General features: G+C 40.3%; 1 protein-coding gene across 1 annotated transcript; it reads right to left on the bottom strand.

Annotated features, from left to right (window-relative positions):
- Positions 1-8,779: 8,779 nt before the first annotated feature.
- On the bottom strand, positions 8,780-11,452 carry LOC139380173 (transmembrane protein 158-like). Its single transcript, XM_071122624.1, has one exon. The coding sequence runs from the start codon at positions 11,323-11,325 to the stop codon at positions 10,630-10,632; it is 696 nt and encodes a 231-aa protein (XP_070978725.1). The 5' UTR covers positions 11,326-11,452; the 3' UTR covers positions 8,780-10,629.
- Positions 11,453-19,553: the final 8,101 nt, after the last annotated feature.

Here is a 19,553-nt window from a genome sequence, read left to right as displayed (position 1 = left end):
CAGTTGGGGAGGCAGGGTTGTTCTATACCACATGGGTATTTTACATAACCACACCTCTATCAAAACTATATTAATTTGTACAAAACATAAGCAGAGTCTTAGAATACAAAACAATGTCCTTTTTCTCTCTGACTGTCATGTGGGACTATACTACTCAGTAGACAGAAAAAACAACTGATCAGTTTTTCTCAGCCTGACCTCATGTCCTTTTTTTGCCACAGCATGTTAGAAAAGACTCATATGACTGAGGGAGTGTGTAGGGAGATGATCGATGTCAACAGCTTGGCTCCACTTCCTGTATGACTAACCAGCCCCACGTCTGTGAGCTAGGGCCTACTGAACAAACATAGGCCTGGTCGTTCAACAGTTCAGACTGTCATATATCTGTGATGCTGTATCCGTAAATGTCCTTATCTTTAGACAATCACTCACTTCATCTCCCTCTCTATCTGAAGCACACACACACACACAAGCGCTCTCTCTCTCTCTCTCTCTCTCGCTCTCTCTCTCTCTCTCTCCTTCTATCTGTCTGACTTATGCTTTCCCCAAAACCTTACCTAGTAAAGTAGCCAAGATATAATCTGATTGTGTGACTGTTTGACATTGGAGACGTTACTGGGAAGCCTTGTTTGTCCCTCGCTGTTACATGTACAGCTATTACAGTCCAGCTGTCACTGTTGACACTGGGATAAGATGTGTAAGCCACAACTTCTGGGTGATTGACTGAACATTATTCTGCCTACCTAGCTATATCATTACAAACCAAACTATAGCTATATCATTACAAACCAAACTATAGCTATATCATTACAAACCAAACTATAGCTATATCATTACAAACCAAACTATAGCTATATCATTACAAACCAAACTATAGCTATATCATTACAAACCAAACTATAGCTATATCATTACAAACCAAACTATAGCTATATCATTACAAACCAAACTATAGCTATATCATTACAAACCAAACTATAGCTATATCATTACAAACCAAACTATAGCTATATCATTACAAACCAAACTGCTCCTACAGATTGTAGAAAAAAAGAACAAAGGGAGGTGCTGCTAGAATACAATAGTAGATATTTGTAAATTGAAGGTGCTCTTGATAAAGGGGTTAATTGGCCATCAAAAAAAACAAAGAGGACCAAGGCACTCTAAGGCCTTTTAAATATATGAAGAGTGCCTGATCCTCGTCCTCCTTGTTTTTGATGCTGATCCTATTGTCTGACCTATGCAAATACTGCCCCCCCCCCCCCCCCCCTGTAATCTTCAATGCAAACTCAGTGGCCCTGGTCTACATATAGAAACTGATAAGCCGTTGTTCCACCTGATTCCTAATAAAATATTAGATGAGTTGGAAGTTCTTTCCTTAGTTAGTTGGCCTTTGGATAGAACCAATGCATTCAACAGTGCATTCAACATCATTCCTATTTATCCACTGAACCAGACTCATGCATTAAAGACGTTTTCCTATGTTTATTCATAAAGCACAACATGGGCCAGTCAACATCTATGTTGTCTGTCATTTGCATCCCATCTACACACTTTTGTTTTAGGAAACTGACTGGCCTTTCAAAGGTCTGTGTGTGGTTGTGCCAGTGTCAACAACAATTATTTAATGCATTGTCTACCGATATAATACATCCTCTTCCAATTCAAGAATATCCCTGCAACTTCATAATACTGTTAGTGTCTATCAGTAAGTGTTATCATGGGAAACATGTCATAGAACATATCATTGTATATATATATATACACATTTTAATATTTATAGTATAGGGACGAATGCAATGACCTAGTCATAAAATAAAAAGGAACTAAAATAATTTCCCTATTCTTCAGTTACATTTTTTTATATATTTTTTTTACAGAATCACAATAATCACAAATGTATTACAGTTCACTTCTAAATGTTTAAAACTATTACCAGATTAAAACAAAACCTTAAAATTATAATTCTGTTTACTGACACTCAGCAGTGGCTGGCCATATATTGGACAAAAGGAGCCTAACATTACTCCTTAGTTCAAGAACCTTACATGTTCTGTGGTGAATTGGCTCTGGAAGCCTAAACAGCCAAATACTCCATCTAAACGTGAATCGAATCTCAATTACGGTATGGTTCTAGAAACATAAATCCCTCTAATTTCATATCACATTCAAATTATTTCACAAATGCAAAATACAAACTTACTGTACTGTGCACTGTTTTCATTGGTTTTAACACAGTTGCAGCAGAGAGTATTGTGGCATCTGTCTTTCATCTACACACAGGTGTTTGGAGAAGATAGTTAACCCTCCTGCTGTGTTCCGGTCGAATTGGACCGATTTACAAGTTTCTCTCTGAAAACTGCAGTTCATTTCATCTTATTGTCATAAGGTTCCATGACTTATTCCACACAAGGCATCTGAACACACAAAATACATTTTGATGATTTTCATAAAATGTTAAGTGTTTTATTTAACTTTTGTACACCTGTGGTGTTCCCGGTCAAAAATAACCGGTCATAAGAAATTAATGGGTGAGACTACAATTAGTGTATAAAATTTTGTTCAGGCACATGCCCATTCATCAGATAGCCACACTTCCTCTCCCAGACCCCCACATGAATTTGTATTTGAGCACACACACACACACACACACACACCCCTTCTTGGCTTCCATGGCAACCCCCACGGGAACCTTTCCCCAATAGAATCTTTCCCCCACAACCACACCTGTTGGCATTCTCACAAACAATTGCAACATTGTTTCAAAAATATATAGAACTTTTCTTGCAGGTCTGGTATATAAAGCTTTTTTGAGGCCTTGCTCACAATTCATTCTGTCGCAGCACAATGACCAAACGATTTACTGGATGTGAGGCTCTTGATCATATCTTTGATCATGACACTGGTGAGGAGGAGAGAGTCCTTGTTGAACATTGACACAATGTAGTCTGTGTTAAATAGCACAATATGTTTCACCTGAGTATTTGTTACAGTGAAAATAATCCATACATTGTGCTTTTTTTTACTCAAAAACTAGTTGTATGAGCTCAGGTCAATGAGGCCTACAGGCCATAAATAGCAAATAGAAGTTCAAAACGTGTAATGTTCACAATAACTTAAGTTGATAAAAATATCTAACACAACATTATGTGATAATATATGTATTATTATGGATGTATAATCAGCTTTAATGGGGCAGTCATTTTGGATGGACCGGAAACACAGAATTAATTAACATGAAACGAACACAACAGGAGGGTTAATTAGCACAGGTAGTCCACTATGTCTTCAATATAACCCTATAAGGATGCTTCCCCAAAACCGTACCGCATGCGACGCTTGTTATCGTTCAGACCGAGCATCACGGCTCTTAACAAAACTCCCCATTATGTGTAATGTAATGGAACTGAGTAAGCAGACTTACCTGATAGAACGAACACGGCGTACGCGATCCCCAAAAGCTGCAGAGCCCAGCCGACTGTTGATAAAGTCATGCTTTTATTTTCAGCGTCGGTATCTCAAACGATATGCTATATAACTGAACAAAAATTGGCACAAATCGCGACTACGGCTTTGGACCTCCGTGTAGTTCTTTCGCTTTGAGGAAAATGGGTTACACCTACATTTGCTTTCCTGCTGTGTGACATCACTTCTCAGGTAAGGCGTTCCTCTTGCAGTCATTCGGACAGGTGAGTTGTTGCTTGAAGAATTGCAACATATTTGAACTCGGTGCCGTTTAAAAAAAAAGTTTATAGACAAATATGCTTTCATGTAATACAAAATGAACGGACTGGGGTCTGATATGTATTTAGTCAAATCTAGCCTTTTAGACCTCGATAGCAAGCTTCACTGGACCATATCATTTGACCACACTATGAACTGTTGTTTATCTTTAACAAACAAGTTAAACTTAATTAAAAATAGGGTGATCATCATTAGACTACGTGGTGCTCAAAAGTTGAAATCCATGACTCGTTATCATGTAATAACTCAATAATAATGCCGCCTTAGATTGTCCAGCAGAGCAGAAGACATTTTTCTGTAACACTCAAGCACACATGGCAAATATAGCACACATACCATCTATGCATTAGAGCCATGTGCTGAATTCACCTGACACTCCTAGACAACGCAATAGCTAAAGTTCCTAGACAAGCAATAGCTAAAGATCTGGGGATTGGGACTGACAGTGAAAGAAACAAGTTTGAACCAGCAATGTTATTGATTATCCGTGAATTCACCAGAGAGATGGTGGTAAGGGCCTGAGATGCAGCAGTGTTCCCTGCGAGGATAAGCTATGACTGGGATAATGACTGTGAACAGGAGCAGCAAGGAGGATCAACAAAAGGGGGTGCAAGGAGCTTGTTGAGAGAGATTATTCTCTCCTTTCACAGACATAATTTAACACAAGGATGCTTCCCACTGGGCACACCATGTCATTTCAACGTGGAAATGTGGGTAATATTTGGTTGAGATGTTGATCAATGAGATTTCAATCTTTATTCACATACTCAAAAAGTCAGCCAGAATTATTTTGAATTCCCAATGTATCACTGTGCTTTCAACCATCTTAAAAGCACAACTAAATTCCAATGAAAAAATGATGAGTTTTTTATTTAGTTGTCATCTAAATGTGTTATCACTGCACTTTCAGCCATTTAAAAGCACAACAAAGTTCAAATGGGAATACAATGTCAGATATTTTGTATTTATACAACATTTAATGTGTAATCATTGTGCTTAACCTATTTTATCCCATCAGTTACAATAGTGACCTTAAAAAATATTGAAATAATAAAGAGTCTCAATGAAATATGTGCAGTGTTACATGTTTATTTTAAATTGTCACATGACCAGAGCTGTTTACTTCCTGGTTGCACCATGAGAAGACGATGGCTGCATTAAAGCTCCCAAACAAAAGGTTAGTAAAGTATGTTAACATTCAGATAGGAAAAATATTTTTGGTATACGTCATCTTTAAGGTGTCTAGTATTGATATATGCATTTGCAATTACTCAACTTTGTTCAGTGTGGTCATAGAATGTGTAAACATGTTGACAGCAACAATAGTGACCAGCAGGATAACACAGTGCATCTAGGTATAGATATAGATATACACATACATAGTTCTTGTTTGACCTAACTTTCTACTCTGTTATTTCTTTTAGTTTCACTTTGTGTCAAGTTCTGGATATGTTGGATCGAGGTGACTGCCCAGACAAGCGATGGGTCAGATATGGATTATGAGGGGGAGACAGGCCATTTGCCAGCCAGGCAAATGAACCTATGCAAACTGATCATGACAGGAACAACATTATCAGTGATGATGACCTACCCCTCACCACCCCACACTCTCCTCCCTGAGACTGGGTTGGGTCATGGACCCAGTGTCGTTCTTGGTGTTGCAGAGCAATCTCAGGTGCCTCAAGGTTGCAAGATCCTTCATGACAACCTCTTCACTTCGCTTGCACTCCTCGATGAAATGACAAAAAGAGGATATGGGAGCTCTGGAACGATGAGGCAAAATCGTCTGTTTGATGTCCCATTCAAGCCACAGAAGGACTTCATGAAGTTACCCCGGGGAACCTCTGAGGTTCTGACCCAAGGAGACAAGGTGCTGGTCCGTTAGAAAGACAATAACATTGTCACAGTGGCAACAAACATGGAGGAGAAATGCAGTGAGACCTCTGTCAAGAGATGGAACAAGGAGCGACGTGCCTTTTGACAAAGTCCCACAACCAAAATGCATCAACCGATACAATGAGCATATGGGTGGTTTTAAACTTCACAACCTACAGGTTTCAAGATACCATATTTCCATCAGGTCTAAGAAGTGGTGGTGGCCCATCTTTGCATGGTCTCTCAACAGTGCACTCGTAAACAGCCATTTATTTTACAGAGATGTTATGGGAGGGACCATCAACCTGCTCACCTTCTCATGGATAGTGGCACAGTCTCTTATGCAAATGTTTGGCACGAAACCACTGAGCCACGGAAGGAGATCTCTACTGGCTGCTACTATTAAAGATCAGGCAAGATATGAAAAAGCTTCTCACTGGCCAATCAACACGATGCACCGGTTCCACAGATGTCGTCATTGTGACAAACGCACTACCTATGCATGTGAGAAATGCAAAGCGCCACTGCACATTGAGTGCTTCAAGATATACCATGGACAGCAGAAAAGTAGATGAGAGAGAATGAAATAGGGCTGAAAAAGCCAATGAAAGAAAAATAGAAAAGTCAATAAAGGGTGAGGAGAAGCAGTACAACGGACTCTAGGAAGAAAAGAAAAGTCGACGAAAAATGGAAAAAGACAATCAAAATGACTGAAATGTTTTTGGAAAAGAGGATCAATTGATTTAAGACATACTGTATTACAGCATCTGACTGATCGTAGTTCAAGATAGTGATGCACAAACTAATCGTGCACTTGGTTCTGAAGCCTACCTGAAGCCTACCTCATATATATATATGTGTGTGTGTGTGTGTGTGTGTGTGTGTGTGTATGTATGTATGTATGTGTATATATATGTATGTGTATAATATATATATATATATATATATATATATATATTATTTTGTTCAGTGTAGGCCTCTACCTGAATGCATGTTCTACAGGCTACCCCTATCCTAAATGTTACCTTTATGTTCAATGTGAATGAATGACACACGACTGCTATACAGTTGTTAGTGAATGTTGCACTAAAATGTCACAAAGACAATGTTACAATGAATATTGCACTAAAGTACAAGTTAAAATGTTACAATAAAGTTACATTATTAATGTTTCAGTACATGTTGCACTAAAGTAACAACGTTGAAATACATTGATGGTTGTTGATTTTTGTTTTTTCTCTCAGTATTCATATCATGTTGTATAAGGGTTTTTGATATGTAAAATAGTCACACTAGAATGTGATGGGGCATTCTAGTAGCAATGCTGGGGACTGCCAGTGACAGAGTTTTAAATGTGTTAATAACTGGGCTGGGATATATAAGCATTTTCATGAGTGCATAGGAGAAATATGTTAATTCAGTATACATCACATTATCCCACGGCTATAAAATACACCCTTATACCTACTTTTCCATGAAAACTTTAAAACAATATGATTGATTATTTCAAAAGCTTACTAATGACACAAGATTTGGATATTTTCATGTCTGGGAAAAATGTGGGATTAAATGGGTTAATCTCATAGCACAACCAAATTACCTGGATTGCAGTTGAGATTACATGAAAGTACACAGTGCAAGTGATCAATGCTGTTCGAGATTCTGCACAGATTATTATAGCAATTGTGAAGATCTGTCACGTTTTGACCTTAGTTCCTTTGTTTTTGTTTTAGTATGGTCAGGGCGTGAGTTGGGGTGGGCAGTCTATGTTTGTTTTTCTATGTTGGTTTCTGTGTTCGGCCTAGTATGGTTCTCAATCAGAGGCAGCTGTCAATTGTTGTCCCTGATTGAGAATCATACTTAGGTAGACTGGGTTTCACTTTTGGTTTGTGGGTGTTTGTTTCCGTGTGAGTGTTTGGGCCACACGGTACTGGTTCGGTAAATTCACGTTGTAATTTATTGTTTAGTGTTCTGAGTTTTAATTAAACATCATCATGAACATTTACCACGCTGCGCATTGGTCCTCCTCTCTTTCTCCCGACGACAACCCTTACAAGATCTCCACAGACCTGCAACATTTGCGTGCTATCTTGAACATGTACACTTTCAATGATGACATACGAAGCCATTTATAGCTACAGTAGGTTAACTTCACGTTGTGACCATGGATGTGTTACTCATTTTAAGGTTGAATAAATACTGTTACATTAGATGGTAAAATATACTTCGTTTGGGGCTATTTACTCTATTACAAAAGTAATATTGAATTGTGTTTGGTTGACAACACAACCAAAAATCTACATTTAAAGGATATCGAATGCTTTGATAGTTTCCTCTGAGCCACTGGCTTAATCCTATTCTTTAACGTTTATTTTTGGTTTAGTTGGAGACGTGAATCCAACATACAATTTGTTAACTTGTCGACAAGTTATTAGGCTATTTACTGTATCGCAAAAGTGATATTAAATTGTGTTTTGTTGTCAACGCAACCAAATATCACTATTTGAAGGAGATATATATTTTGTGCCGCTGATTTAGTCTGGCGTTAATTCCAGTTTGTCTACAAATTAATATTTTATATGTTGGATTCACATCTCCATCTCAACCAATAATCAAAGTTAAATAGGATTACATCCAATAAAACTGTATTTAAAGTGCATTTAACGTTTGATTTAGTCCTACTCTTTAATCATGCTTTTTGGTTGAGGTGGAGACGTGAGTCCAACATAACATTTAAATTATTCATTTGAAGATTAAATTTGAACTCAAACAAAGCTTGAAACCCTAGGTTTCAGGTATGTATGTATGTATGGTCTATTTTATTTTTTTTTTAACCCTGGGTTGAATTGAAACAAGCTGTAGCTGTAGATTCCATGTGTTGACAAATTCAACCAGTTTGTACACAGTGGTTTGTGTGTTACTCAGAAACACATAAGCACATCAACTTGCTTACCTAAATATTCTCATCGCCTACTCACATTTGAAAGATGAATGCAAATTCCCAGCTGCTATTCCCTGAAGCTCTCTCAAACAGAGAATGGAGCATTGTCGTTTCTCTTTCAGTTACAGTCCATAGCACATTTCACCGAACCAGTCTATTCGTGTAATCGGCCACGAAGCCGTTAGTTCAAAATAAATAGGTCTCCTCACCTCCGAATTATGTAAAAAAAAAAAAAAAAAAATTATTTATTCACTCATGTTATCTCATACAAATAAATACAAATATGTTATCAGCTTAGATTTAATTGTGTTATATAGATAAAGCTAACATAAATAATCTTAAACAATATCAGAGAGGGGTTGCCTATACGTCAAAATATTTGATACAACATCCAAAATAAATTCAGGTAGGCCTATGACATTTATGCATTTACTCTTGACAAGATCTACCCACCACGTATTACAGCACACTTTTTCATTCAAGTTCATGAGAAAACTATAATTTCTCTCTACATAAACACAACAAATAGCAGGCTTCAGTGGTGTGTGTAGCGGAGGGTATGCACAGGTTTTCAGTGGGCATTGCGTGTATTTCTTCATGCTTAAATTAAATGTTGATAAACTATTTCTTCACATTTTAGATGCAGCAATGGGCACATGGCGGTAGGCCTACACGGGAATGTTCCAAAATGAAATTAGCAGGAAAATACCATTCTAAAATGTGCACCGCATATGTGAGAGGTTTCATGGATGGAGATTGAAATATCCATAAGAAATGTAGATACTATGGGAGATCTAAAGATACAACAACCTTCATCAGTTGCTAATATGAATAGGATAATGCATTTGGCTGCTAGACAATGAAATAAAGTTGAAAGAACAGGATAATGCATATGAGGAAGTCTTTATCAAATAATTGCCTCCTCCTTTCTATGGTGGGATTTTGGCTATAGGCTCCATTGAAGAAATGCTAAGGCATGCCTCATAATACGGAGTAAAACATCTAGGTTTCAAACAATTAAGTAACAGGAAAAATAGTGATGCTAACAATAAGCCGTCTTCTGGTAGATGGAAAGGCTTTCCCAAAAACTGGGAAATGTTAACTAGCTACAAAGTAGCCTATGCCCACATGGCAGAATGATATGATGATTATTTGCATTAATCCAGTGGCCATTTGTTTTGCAAATTCCATCTTGCGTGCTACAGAAACACCACTAATAAACAACAGTGCTAGGTGCCATCACACTGGAATTATTAAAGTGCAACTACACAAAAATAGTTTATCTTAGATATTTTCCAGAGCTCAAAAGTGGTCTCCTGATGTGGTATTGTTATGGACATTGTTATGGACTTTGAAAGAATTGTTATGGACATAGAACATCAAATTTAGTTGTTTTTCTATAAAACAAATTGTGACTTTGAGAGTGAAAATCTGAATATAAATAAATAGATCTGAAACCTTTGAATTTCTGACTCAGTTGACAGCCTAATTTATCTGTTTCAATAGTATGTCTACAATTAGCCTACTTGCACAGTACAGCTTGGGTTGGTCTGACTGTGAAAGACCAATATGGAATATATAATTTTAGGTAATACAGAATGTATGTCACTGTTTCTCATAGAATTTTTCACACAGGGCACCTTTCCTTTGCCGGGCTGGACCGTTTGGGACATTTTTGGCAAAATTAGAGTATACCCACTTCTTCAGGCACCACTACACCACTGCCAGGGCCATAGGCAATAATCCTACAAAGATTTAAAACCATACGAACACCGTTTACAGTGAAATGTTAACACACTTTACATATGCACCTATTATAGACAATGTAATACAGAGGCTAGATTTACAATACCACAACCTATCTTTAAAACTTTTGGTATTCTTATAGTGAAGGCCTATTAATAGGAAATAGACCAAAACCAAAAATACACTCTTTCATTCTAAACGGTAAAATTGGAAACGGACATTCTTTTATACGGGTAGAATGTGAAAAAAACCGTTGAAATATGTATTCTACAGTATTTTTAGCCTATTGGCTTGGGGGCTTATCTCCAGAATTGGATAATTCTTTATCTCGGCCGTCTCTGTTCCATTCCGTTGGGCAGAAATCCTGCAATAATAGGCACCGGCCATATGAGGGCAGCAACACTCCACACTATTATCACTAGAGTCATGAAACAAGCCACAAGAGTTGACTCGATGGGTTTACGGTTCAATCTCCAACTTTTGTCCCCATTTAGTTCGTCAAGGCTGAAGTCAACACAGCAGAAATTGATGGGATCCCCCGTCTGCTGAGCCTTTGACTTGCCGAATCGCCGGTATCGTGACATGCCACATCCAACACACAGTCTAAACTCCTGCTGGCCGCCGGTGACTCCGAGGTGTTCGATGAGAACAGGTGAGATGGCTCTGTTGATAGCAGCAGAGAAAAAAGCCCTTCCATTGTTATTGGCGGTATATATAAACACATCGCACTGGAAACCGAAGTTGCTGTCCCAACGAGCCATCAGCGAGGTGGGGAAAAGTCTCTGCACGCTGACGTTGCAATGTGGCAACGGCTGTAACGAAGTGTCTGACGAGGAGGCTTCGCTCTCCTCCATGGATCTCTTCGAGTAGTGCACGTCCACCTCCAAGTTGGCCAAGAATCTGTTGGTGGAGTTGATGGGGGGTAACAGGAGGTCCTCGTCGCTCCAGCCGTGGCACCGCTGGAGTAGTCCGGCTACCGTGGTCAGAGCCAGCAGAAAAGTCGGGGAGTTGCTCAGCATGGCATTGGGTGCGTCGCTCCTACTCGCATGATGTTCCGTGGGGATGCAAGGCAACTGACGATGCGTGGCCGTCGTTAAATAAAATGCCGAAAACTGCCGTCTCCAGCGCTTATACAAACATCCACAGTGTGCATCTACCGTTGCGGGAGAGGACAGTTGGAAACGTCAGCTGCCCGTCACACGCGCCGTGCGCGCCCCCCGCCCTAGATTTGGTTCCCAAAGTAACTGGCGTCTTGCCAAACTGCTAATGGGCGTTACTTTGCATGAAAGAGATAGGCTGTGGTGTGCTGCGAGGACCCTGGTACTCTCTCTCAGGTGTGTGAGGAAGGAAAGGAGGAGTTGCCCTATCTGGGAACATGCATTGCAACCTTCGAGCCTCTCTTCACTTAATACGGGCGCGGCTTCAGGAACAGGGTGGGAGGAAGATACAAGGCATTCCCCTTCTTCCTCCCTGCAGGATGTCTGCAACCCTGGGATGGATAAGTTATTGTGTAATGTATGATTGTGCCAAAACATATCACCCTTATTGCTTTCTTTTTGGCCAACTGAGTCCTTATGCCGTAGGCCTGTAATATGAATTGTGATGCAGGAAAATATGTCTCCTTATGACTCAAATTTGGACTTTGTCAAAAGAGTAAAATGTTCAATGGTGCTAAAGCGGATTCGAGATTCAGCACCATTGAAGCGGACAGCAACTCATGAATTCCACAGACAATGGATTGGGAGAATTCCGCTCCAGGGTGACGTTCCCCATTGGTACAGACCTAGGATCAGTTTCCCCTCGCCCAACCCCATTAGTGAGTAAAATGCTAAACTGACCCAGGATCAGCGTCAAGGGCCAACTTGTCTTCGCCCTACTCCAAGAAGCTTTACTAAGAAGAAGGCCTGAAGGGGAAGGCTCCCATGCTAGACTGTTCAGCCATATTTCAAACAATAAACCTATATTATAGTAAATAATAGGGAATAAATCTGCAAATAAATCTGCAAATAGACCTCTCCATTGTTTGTAATAAATCCCAACCACACCATCAGTGATTCCTGGCCTGTCGCCACCTCTTCCATTCTATGAGAAGGTAGAGTCCCATAATTGGTGCTCATTCAACGGAACCAGTCAATCTATTGATTATCTTCAAATGACTCTTCAGGGTGAGTCTGTGTGCACACCATTTGATGGTAATTACACAAGCATAAGATGGCAATGAAATCCCCCCTTGGGATGCCAGGAGCAAGGCATATCAAATCAAAGCAGGTGCCGGAGATGAATTGCATTAAGGGGAAGTAATCAAGTTAGATTCTCTCTCTTTATGATAATGTATTTAGTCTTAATTAATTATATTTCAGCCCCAGTCAGACTTCTTAGAGTGCATGTTTAGATATGTTACCACCAGCAGATTCAGTAATGCCAAGTGTTGGGATCACCACAAATCAAATTGTATTTGTCACATGCGCCGAATACAACAGGTGTAGGTAGACCTTACTGTGAAATGCTGAATACAACAGGTGTAGGTAGACCTTACTGTGAAATGCTGAATACAACAGGTGTAGGTAGACCTTACTGTGAAATGCCGAATACAACAGGTGTAGGTAGACCTTACTGTGAAATGCCGAATACAACAGGTGTAGGTAGACCTTACTGTGAAATGCTGAATACAACAGGTGTAGGTAGACCTTACTGTGAAATGCTGAATACAACAGGTGTAGGTAGACCTTACTGTGAAATGCTGAATACAACAGGTGTAGGTAGACCTTACTGTGAAATGCTGAATACAACAGGTGTAGGTAGACCTTACTGTGAAATGCTTACGTACAAGCTCTTAAAACCACCTGCAGTTCAAGAAATATTTACTAAATAAACAAAAGGGTTTTTTTTGTATCTAAAAGTAACACAAGAAAATGACATAACAATAACGAGGCTATATACAGTTTGTGACAGACAGCCGATATGGAGGAACTTTACTGGCAAATTCTACTGGGACATGTAGCTGTGGTGCGCTAAAGGGTAGCCAGGCACATCAGTAAACATCTGTCTCTCTCTATAAGTGTAGGTAGGACACCTTGTGAGAGTGACTCAGCTGTTTTGTGACAAATATGATTGCTTTTTGACTGTATTTGATGTTGGAAAATACAATGAACCTCAATGTGTTAGGAACACATTTTGTGAGTGGGAAAACTTGATTAGAATTACAGCCACGTTACTGGGACACAGCTGGCCTCAGTGTTGGCAGGGGTTTTATTTTTTTGTTGCTCTTTAATCAAGGTTTACATATTTTACTAGCACGCCTGTTCTATTTTGGCATGTGACAATGTCCGAAATCTCCCCTCTGCCACCATGTAGGCTATTGTTCTGTTCTGTGCCTTCAGGTTTTGTACAGACCTGATTAGATTACGCTCACACACATAGCAGTGTCACAGAGTTCAATGGAAAATTTCCCCTGGACGTCTATATCACGTCTGGCTTGAAGCCTGGCTGAAGAGAAAAAAACACATCCTGACTGCTTGTCTTGTTGCAGGTGACAGTTTCAAAACAGATATAATTTACCCCACAAAACACTTAATCATTTAGACCACAGGTATGCATAAATCACATTCATTTCAGGGTCAAATAAACTAAAGATGATTGTTACGAGTTCCCTGCCGATGACTGTTATCAGCACCACACAACTCTAAGCTCCACACTCCACTCCCCATCCCCCATGACCGGAGCCTGAGAATCTAGACTCTAGTGGGTAACAAAAACCTGCCCCTCAAACTCCCTCTGACCTGTGTGACCTGTGTGATCGCTAGGGAGGTTACTAGAGGTCCGGATATCTGCCCATCGTCTTGACTCTGCAGGTCACACTATACTGTCAGTCTCCATCAAGCAGTGGCAGAGAGCAACATCTGCCTCTGCCCATCAACAACTGGACTCACTCATATCTCTGGACTTGTGGGATGGTGTGGGTGTTCAAAGTGAGTTGTGTGACGTTTGTGTATTGTTCTTCATAGTTAGTTACTATTATTGTCTATTGTATGTTGAGTTTACTGTGCTGTGTGTTACTCTGCAGATGGCATATGCAATCTATACAGTCCTTTCACATTTACTACTGCTATATTCTGTAAGATTCTGTATCTATGCATTTGTGCCCTGGTCTATTCATTCGGTGTGTGTGTATTAATTACCTCTGTTTCTGTCCATTACAGAACCACTATGCTCTAAAAAAAAACGTGTGCTATCTAGAACCTTAAAGGGTTCTTTGTTTGTCCCTATATGAGAACCCTTTGAAGATCCCTTTTTGGTTTCAGGTAGAACCCTTTCGGGTTCCATGTAGAACCCTTTCTACAGAGGGTACTACATGGAACCCAAAACGGTTCTACCTGGAACCTATATGGATTCTACCTGGAACCCAAAGGGTTCTCCTATGGGGACAGCCAAAGAACCCTTTTGGAACTATTTTTTCTAAGAGTGTACCACTCCACTATCTTTCCCACTTTATATCCCAATGTACATCCCCATATTAATCTTCCTCCGTGTTTTTAAATAAAGTTCCAGTGTGTTAACTCTTGGGCTGCTTTATTCCTCTCTAACCGGGGACAATGTTAGTGAGTCACAAACCAGTAAAATGCATAGTGCTGGGTCGCTCTCTTTCACTGATATACATTCATGTTAAATGGGATATTCCTTATTCTAACTTTCCTTTTAATGTTTAAGCCAGAAAACCACTATCAACGTGAGAGCCCTTTTCAAAAGATAAGAGCCAGGCTTTACAGGGTTAACCGTCACAAGGGTCATCAACTTGGAGAGGGAAAAAAGCAAAACAATAATGACACAGTTTCTCTTTTTATGTTTGTCGGGAATATGTATGACACTTGTATGAATTATATTTCCCTTTGAGCTGCTTGAATGGTTTAATTTGCTGTGAAGGACTGCCTCCAGCCTTTTGATGTGAGCACCAGCTGAAGTAAAAGACAGGTCGCCTCTGGCCTCAATTTGCACCTGAAAACACCTCTCCTCCTCTATTCCTCCCCTGTTGTTTATTAAGGCCTATCTTGTTCCATCTTTTCCTTGAAAACTTCCACACACACTCCTCCCCAATGCACGCACACACACACACACACACACACACACACACACCCATTGCTTGACACACTGATCGACACACACAAATACAGAGACAATGATACACAAACTCGCCCACACATTCCCAAATACATCCCCCTCCAAATATCAAATATGCTCCAGACAATGTGCCCGGCGAATGGAGCGAAAATGTAAATTACTTTCTTGTTCATTAATTATGCTATAAAAATGTAAATTGCTTCAGCGCCAAAAATGCTAATGGGACAGAGATAAAAGTCTCTCTTGTGCCAAAGGAGAATGTATAAAAGATTCATTTTCTCAGAATGTATCTCTTTTTACCGGGGACCTTGCTAAAAAGAGACCTGTTCGTGGCTCCTGGTCTCTCCTCCATCCACCCTCACTGTGCAGGAGCAGACAGGCACTATTTCTCTGTACTCTCGGCTGCTCACATAGACAACCTGTTTAATTAGATATTGGCTATTGGACACATTTGTCTTCACATCCTCTGTGCTCTCACTCCTTTTGTGGATCTGAGCCTTGTGACTAAGTCCCTTGATTCTTCTTACTTCCACTGTTCCTTTTCATTCCAACAAAGGCAAGGCAAGTCCCCCGACCCATCACCATGGTAACCAGCTGACCTTTACTTATTGGTTGAGATGAGGGACAATTTAGAAGTGGAGAGATTTAGAGAGGAATTATATTATTAATGTCCATTTGATTCTATCTTTAGGAGAAACTTGAAAAGTGCCTCTGGGTAGGATGTGTGTTCAGGTTAGGGTTTATGTTAGTTTCTATAGCTACTTTCATGTCTGGTGCATTGTCTTACATCAGATAGCACGTTGATTCCACCTGCACCGATTGAGGGATGAGCGTCGTGGAGGAGGGACGCTATCTGACGTGAGACAATGTGGTGTGGTGTGGTTGTGTACAGTACAGTGAATGAGAGGTTTGATATGATTACATTTGTACATTCCTTAAAAAACAACAACAGTGACAACACCAATATAAATGAGGGGACTGACAAACCAACACACAGACACTCTAACAAATACATTATTTTTTGTTGTATTGTTTGTATATCAATGTATTTTACATTTGTGTGACTGTCCTTGTGTGACTGTCGATCAGTGTTTTCTTACTTGTCAGGTTTTTTGTTTTTGTGGACCCCAGGAAGAATACTGCTGCCCCTGTGAAAGCTAATGGGGATTCAAATAAACCAATCAAGTCAAAAGGATTACTATTTAGATTGAGAAGTTGGACAGGCGGACTCAAATGCCCCCAACATATACCCTGATTGTGGTGACTAGCAAAATGTTTCGATCTGCAGAGATCGGGATACACACAATCTTCCCTCCTCCTCCTCCCCCCTGTGTCTGTGAAACTGCAGATGGATCCATAGGAGAGAGGAGCACTAATTAGTAGCGTTAACTACCGAGGAGTCCTGTTAGGAGCCGGGCGGGATGGCGGGCGGAGGAAGGAAGGAAGCGTTGTGTTGTTATGTACTGAATGTGGAAGTGCTCATCTCTCTCACAGGAAACAGAACTATCAGTCTTGATGAGGCAAAGCAATACAGTTTATTAGACACACAACATCAAGATTTAAACAAGACGATGTGAATCTGAACTCCCGTGTCGACCTGCTATAATAGCACTGGGCAAGATCAGAGGAACGATACAAACTATAATGTCTCAGTGTTTCTTAATAAGGCCCTCTCAGGAGATTCAGTGGTTGTTGTGGGCTGGAAAGGTTAATATGGGACAATATAGTTTGGGGTAAATTATGGATTTGATTAGAAACTTCTCATGTACTGGCATGTGACGTATAGGCACTAGTACCAAACTACTTTTTTGTTCAGTTTTGTATCTGAGTTTATTGTTATGCAGTTTCATAATACAGTACTATGATGGTTTGTCAGAATTCATACCAATGAAAAGTAAGAAACTGTATAAAAATGCTTCTGAGAAGTAATCGTTCTCAAATAAGAACACCAGGGTCATAGTTAACACATTTGCTTGAACACCAAAGGAAATGTTACAGTTGACATGGTAATGAGCTTAGATGTCGTTGTCCAGGCGTTTCTATGGTCTCTAACTAACAATTCTACTCCTGCCTTTCAGACCCGTCCGTCTTCACCATACCACCGTGTTCCTCTTTATCTATCTTTGTCTTCTCTGGGAAAAGATCAATGAAGGACACAGTGCACGGCCGGCTGGGCGCCTGCTGAGGGGCTGTCGATGTGAAATAGGCCCTGGAAATAACATCACACTTATCAGACCCTCTGAACAATGGTCACAGGCAGAGGCTGATCAGGCCCTTCCTCATTGGACTCTGGGAGCCAAGATGGTGTGAGATTGCTTCTTGCCTGTGCCGATGCTGCCACTTCTCAGCGTGGCCGACGTGGACGTGAATCACACGGCCGTCCCCCAAAATATCCCCTTTTGATAGGTTGGAACCGACCAGTCCCCCACATCACCTTCCACCCACTACCTCACCGCATCCTCTCCTCTATCCAGTCACACAGAGGAGGAACGTTCTCTCTCTGATGCTGTGTGATCGGTTGTCTTCTGGTTCTGTGTGTGTGTGTGTGTGTGTGTGTGTGTGTGTGTGTGTGTGTGTGTGTGTGTGTGTGTGTGTGTGTGTGTGTGTGTGTGTGTGTGTGTGTGTGTGTGAGTGTGTGTGTGTGAACTGTAACCACCCTCCGAAACATGGCGAGAGGGTGTGATTAACATGGGTTGTTTGTCATGGTTGAGCCTGAGAGGTGGGAGGGAGGGAGGAGGGGTGTGGGTGGAGGTAGACTTCTGCTTGCAGAAGAGATTACATTAGTTTGAAAATAGGCATCAGAGAAAGTGTTTGAACTGACATTCAAAGGCAAAGAGGGAGTGGATCAAATCTGTCAGTCATTAGCTCATCCCAGAGTAATTGTTGATGAATAGATGGCTGTGTTATTTTACTATATTGGTTTGAGATCTATTACTTAAATTGCAAATTAAAGAAGTGGAATCCTGTAATAATTGTGAAACTAAAATGGAGAGGATGAGAGAAAAATAGATGAAGGGTGAAAGAGAGGCTTAACCCAACCACTGAGTCACTTATCCTGTGTGTCCCCTCCAAACCAAAACAACCTCCCAAAAATCACAATAAAATGACATTCCTGGTTCATTGCAATCCTTGAAATAACCCACAGTCCTCCAAATTTGATCTCATATAACCTCTCACACAGTTAAAATGAACTAAGGTGGTGTTCACATCTACAGTTGAAGTCGGAGGTTTACATACACTTAGGTTGGAGTCATTAAAACTCGTTTTCAACCACTCCACACATTTCTTGTTAACAAACTATAGTTTTGGCATGTTGGTTAGGACATCTACTTTGTGCATGACACAAGTCATTTTTCTAACAATTACAGACAGATTATTTCACTCATAATTCACTGCATCACAATTCCAGTCGGTCAGAAGTTTACATACATTAAGTTGACTGTGCCTTCAAACAGCTTGGAAAATTCCAGAAAATGATGTCATGGCTTTAGAAGCTTCTGATAGGCTAATTGACATCATTTGAGTCATTTGAGGTGTACCTGTGGATGTATTTCAAGGCCTACCTTCAAACTCAGTGCCTCTTTGCTTGACATCATTGGAAAATCAAAATAAATCAGCTAAGACCTCAGAAAAACAATTGTAGACCTCTAAGTCTGGTTCATCCTTGGGAGCAATTTCCAAATGCCTGAAGGTACCATGTTCATCTGTACAAACAATAGTATGCAAGTATAAACACCATGAGACCACGCAGTCGTCATACCGCTCATAGACGCCTTCTGTCTCCTAGAGATGAACGTATTTTGGTGCGAAAAGTGCAAATCATTCCCAGAACCACAGCAAAGGACCTTGTGAAGATGCTGGAAGAAAGAGTTACAAAAGTATCTATATCCACAGTAAAACGAGTCCTATACTGACATAACCTGAAAGGCAGCTCAGCAAGGAAGAAGCCACTGCTCTAAAACCGCCATAAAAAAGCCAGACTACGGTTTGCAACTGCCCATGGGGACAAAGATCATACTTTTTGGAGAAATGTTATCTGTCCTGAGGAAACAAAAATAGAATTGCTTGGCCATAATGACCATCGTTATGTTTGGAGGGAAAAAGGGGAGGCTTACAAGCCGAAGAACACCAT

This window comes from Oncorhynchus clarkii, chromosome 2, assembly GCF_045791955.1.
Source record: "Oncorhynchus clarkii lewisi isolate Uvic-CL-2024 chromosome 2, UVic_Ocla_1.0, whole genome shotgun sequence".
Taxonomy (NCBI): Eukaryota; Metazoa; Chordata; class Actinopteri; order Salmoniformes; family Salmonidae; genus Oncorhynchus; species Oncorhynchus clarkii.
This window is presented reverse-complemented; position numbering and strand designations above follow the sequence as displayed.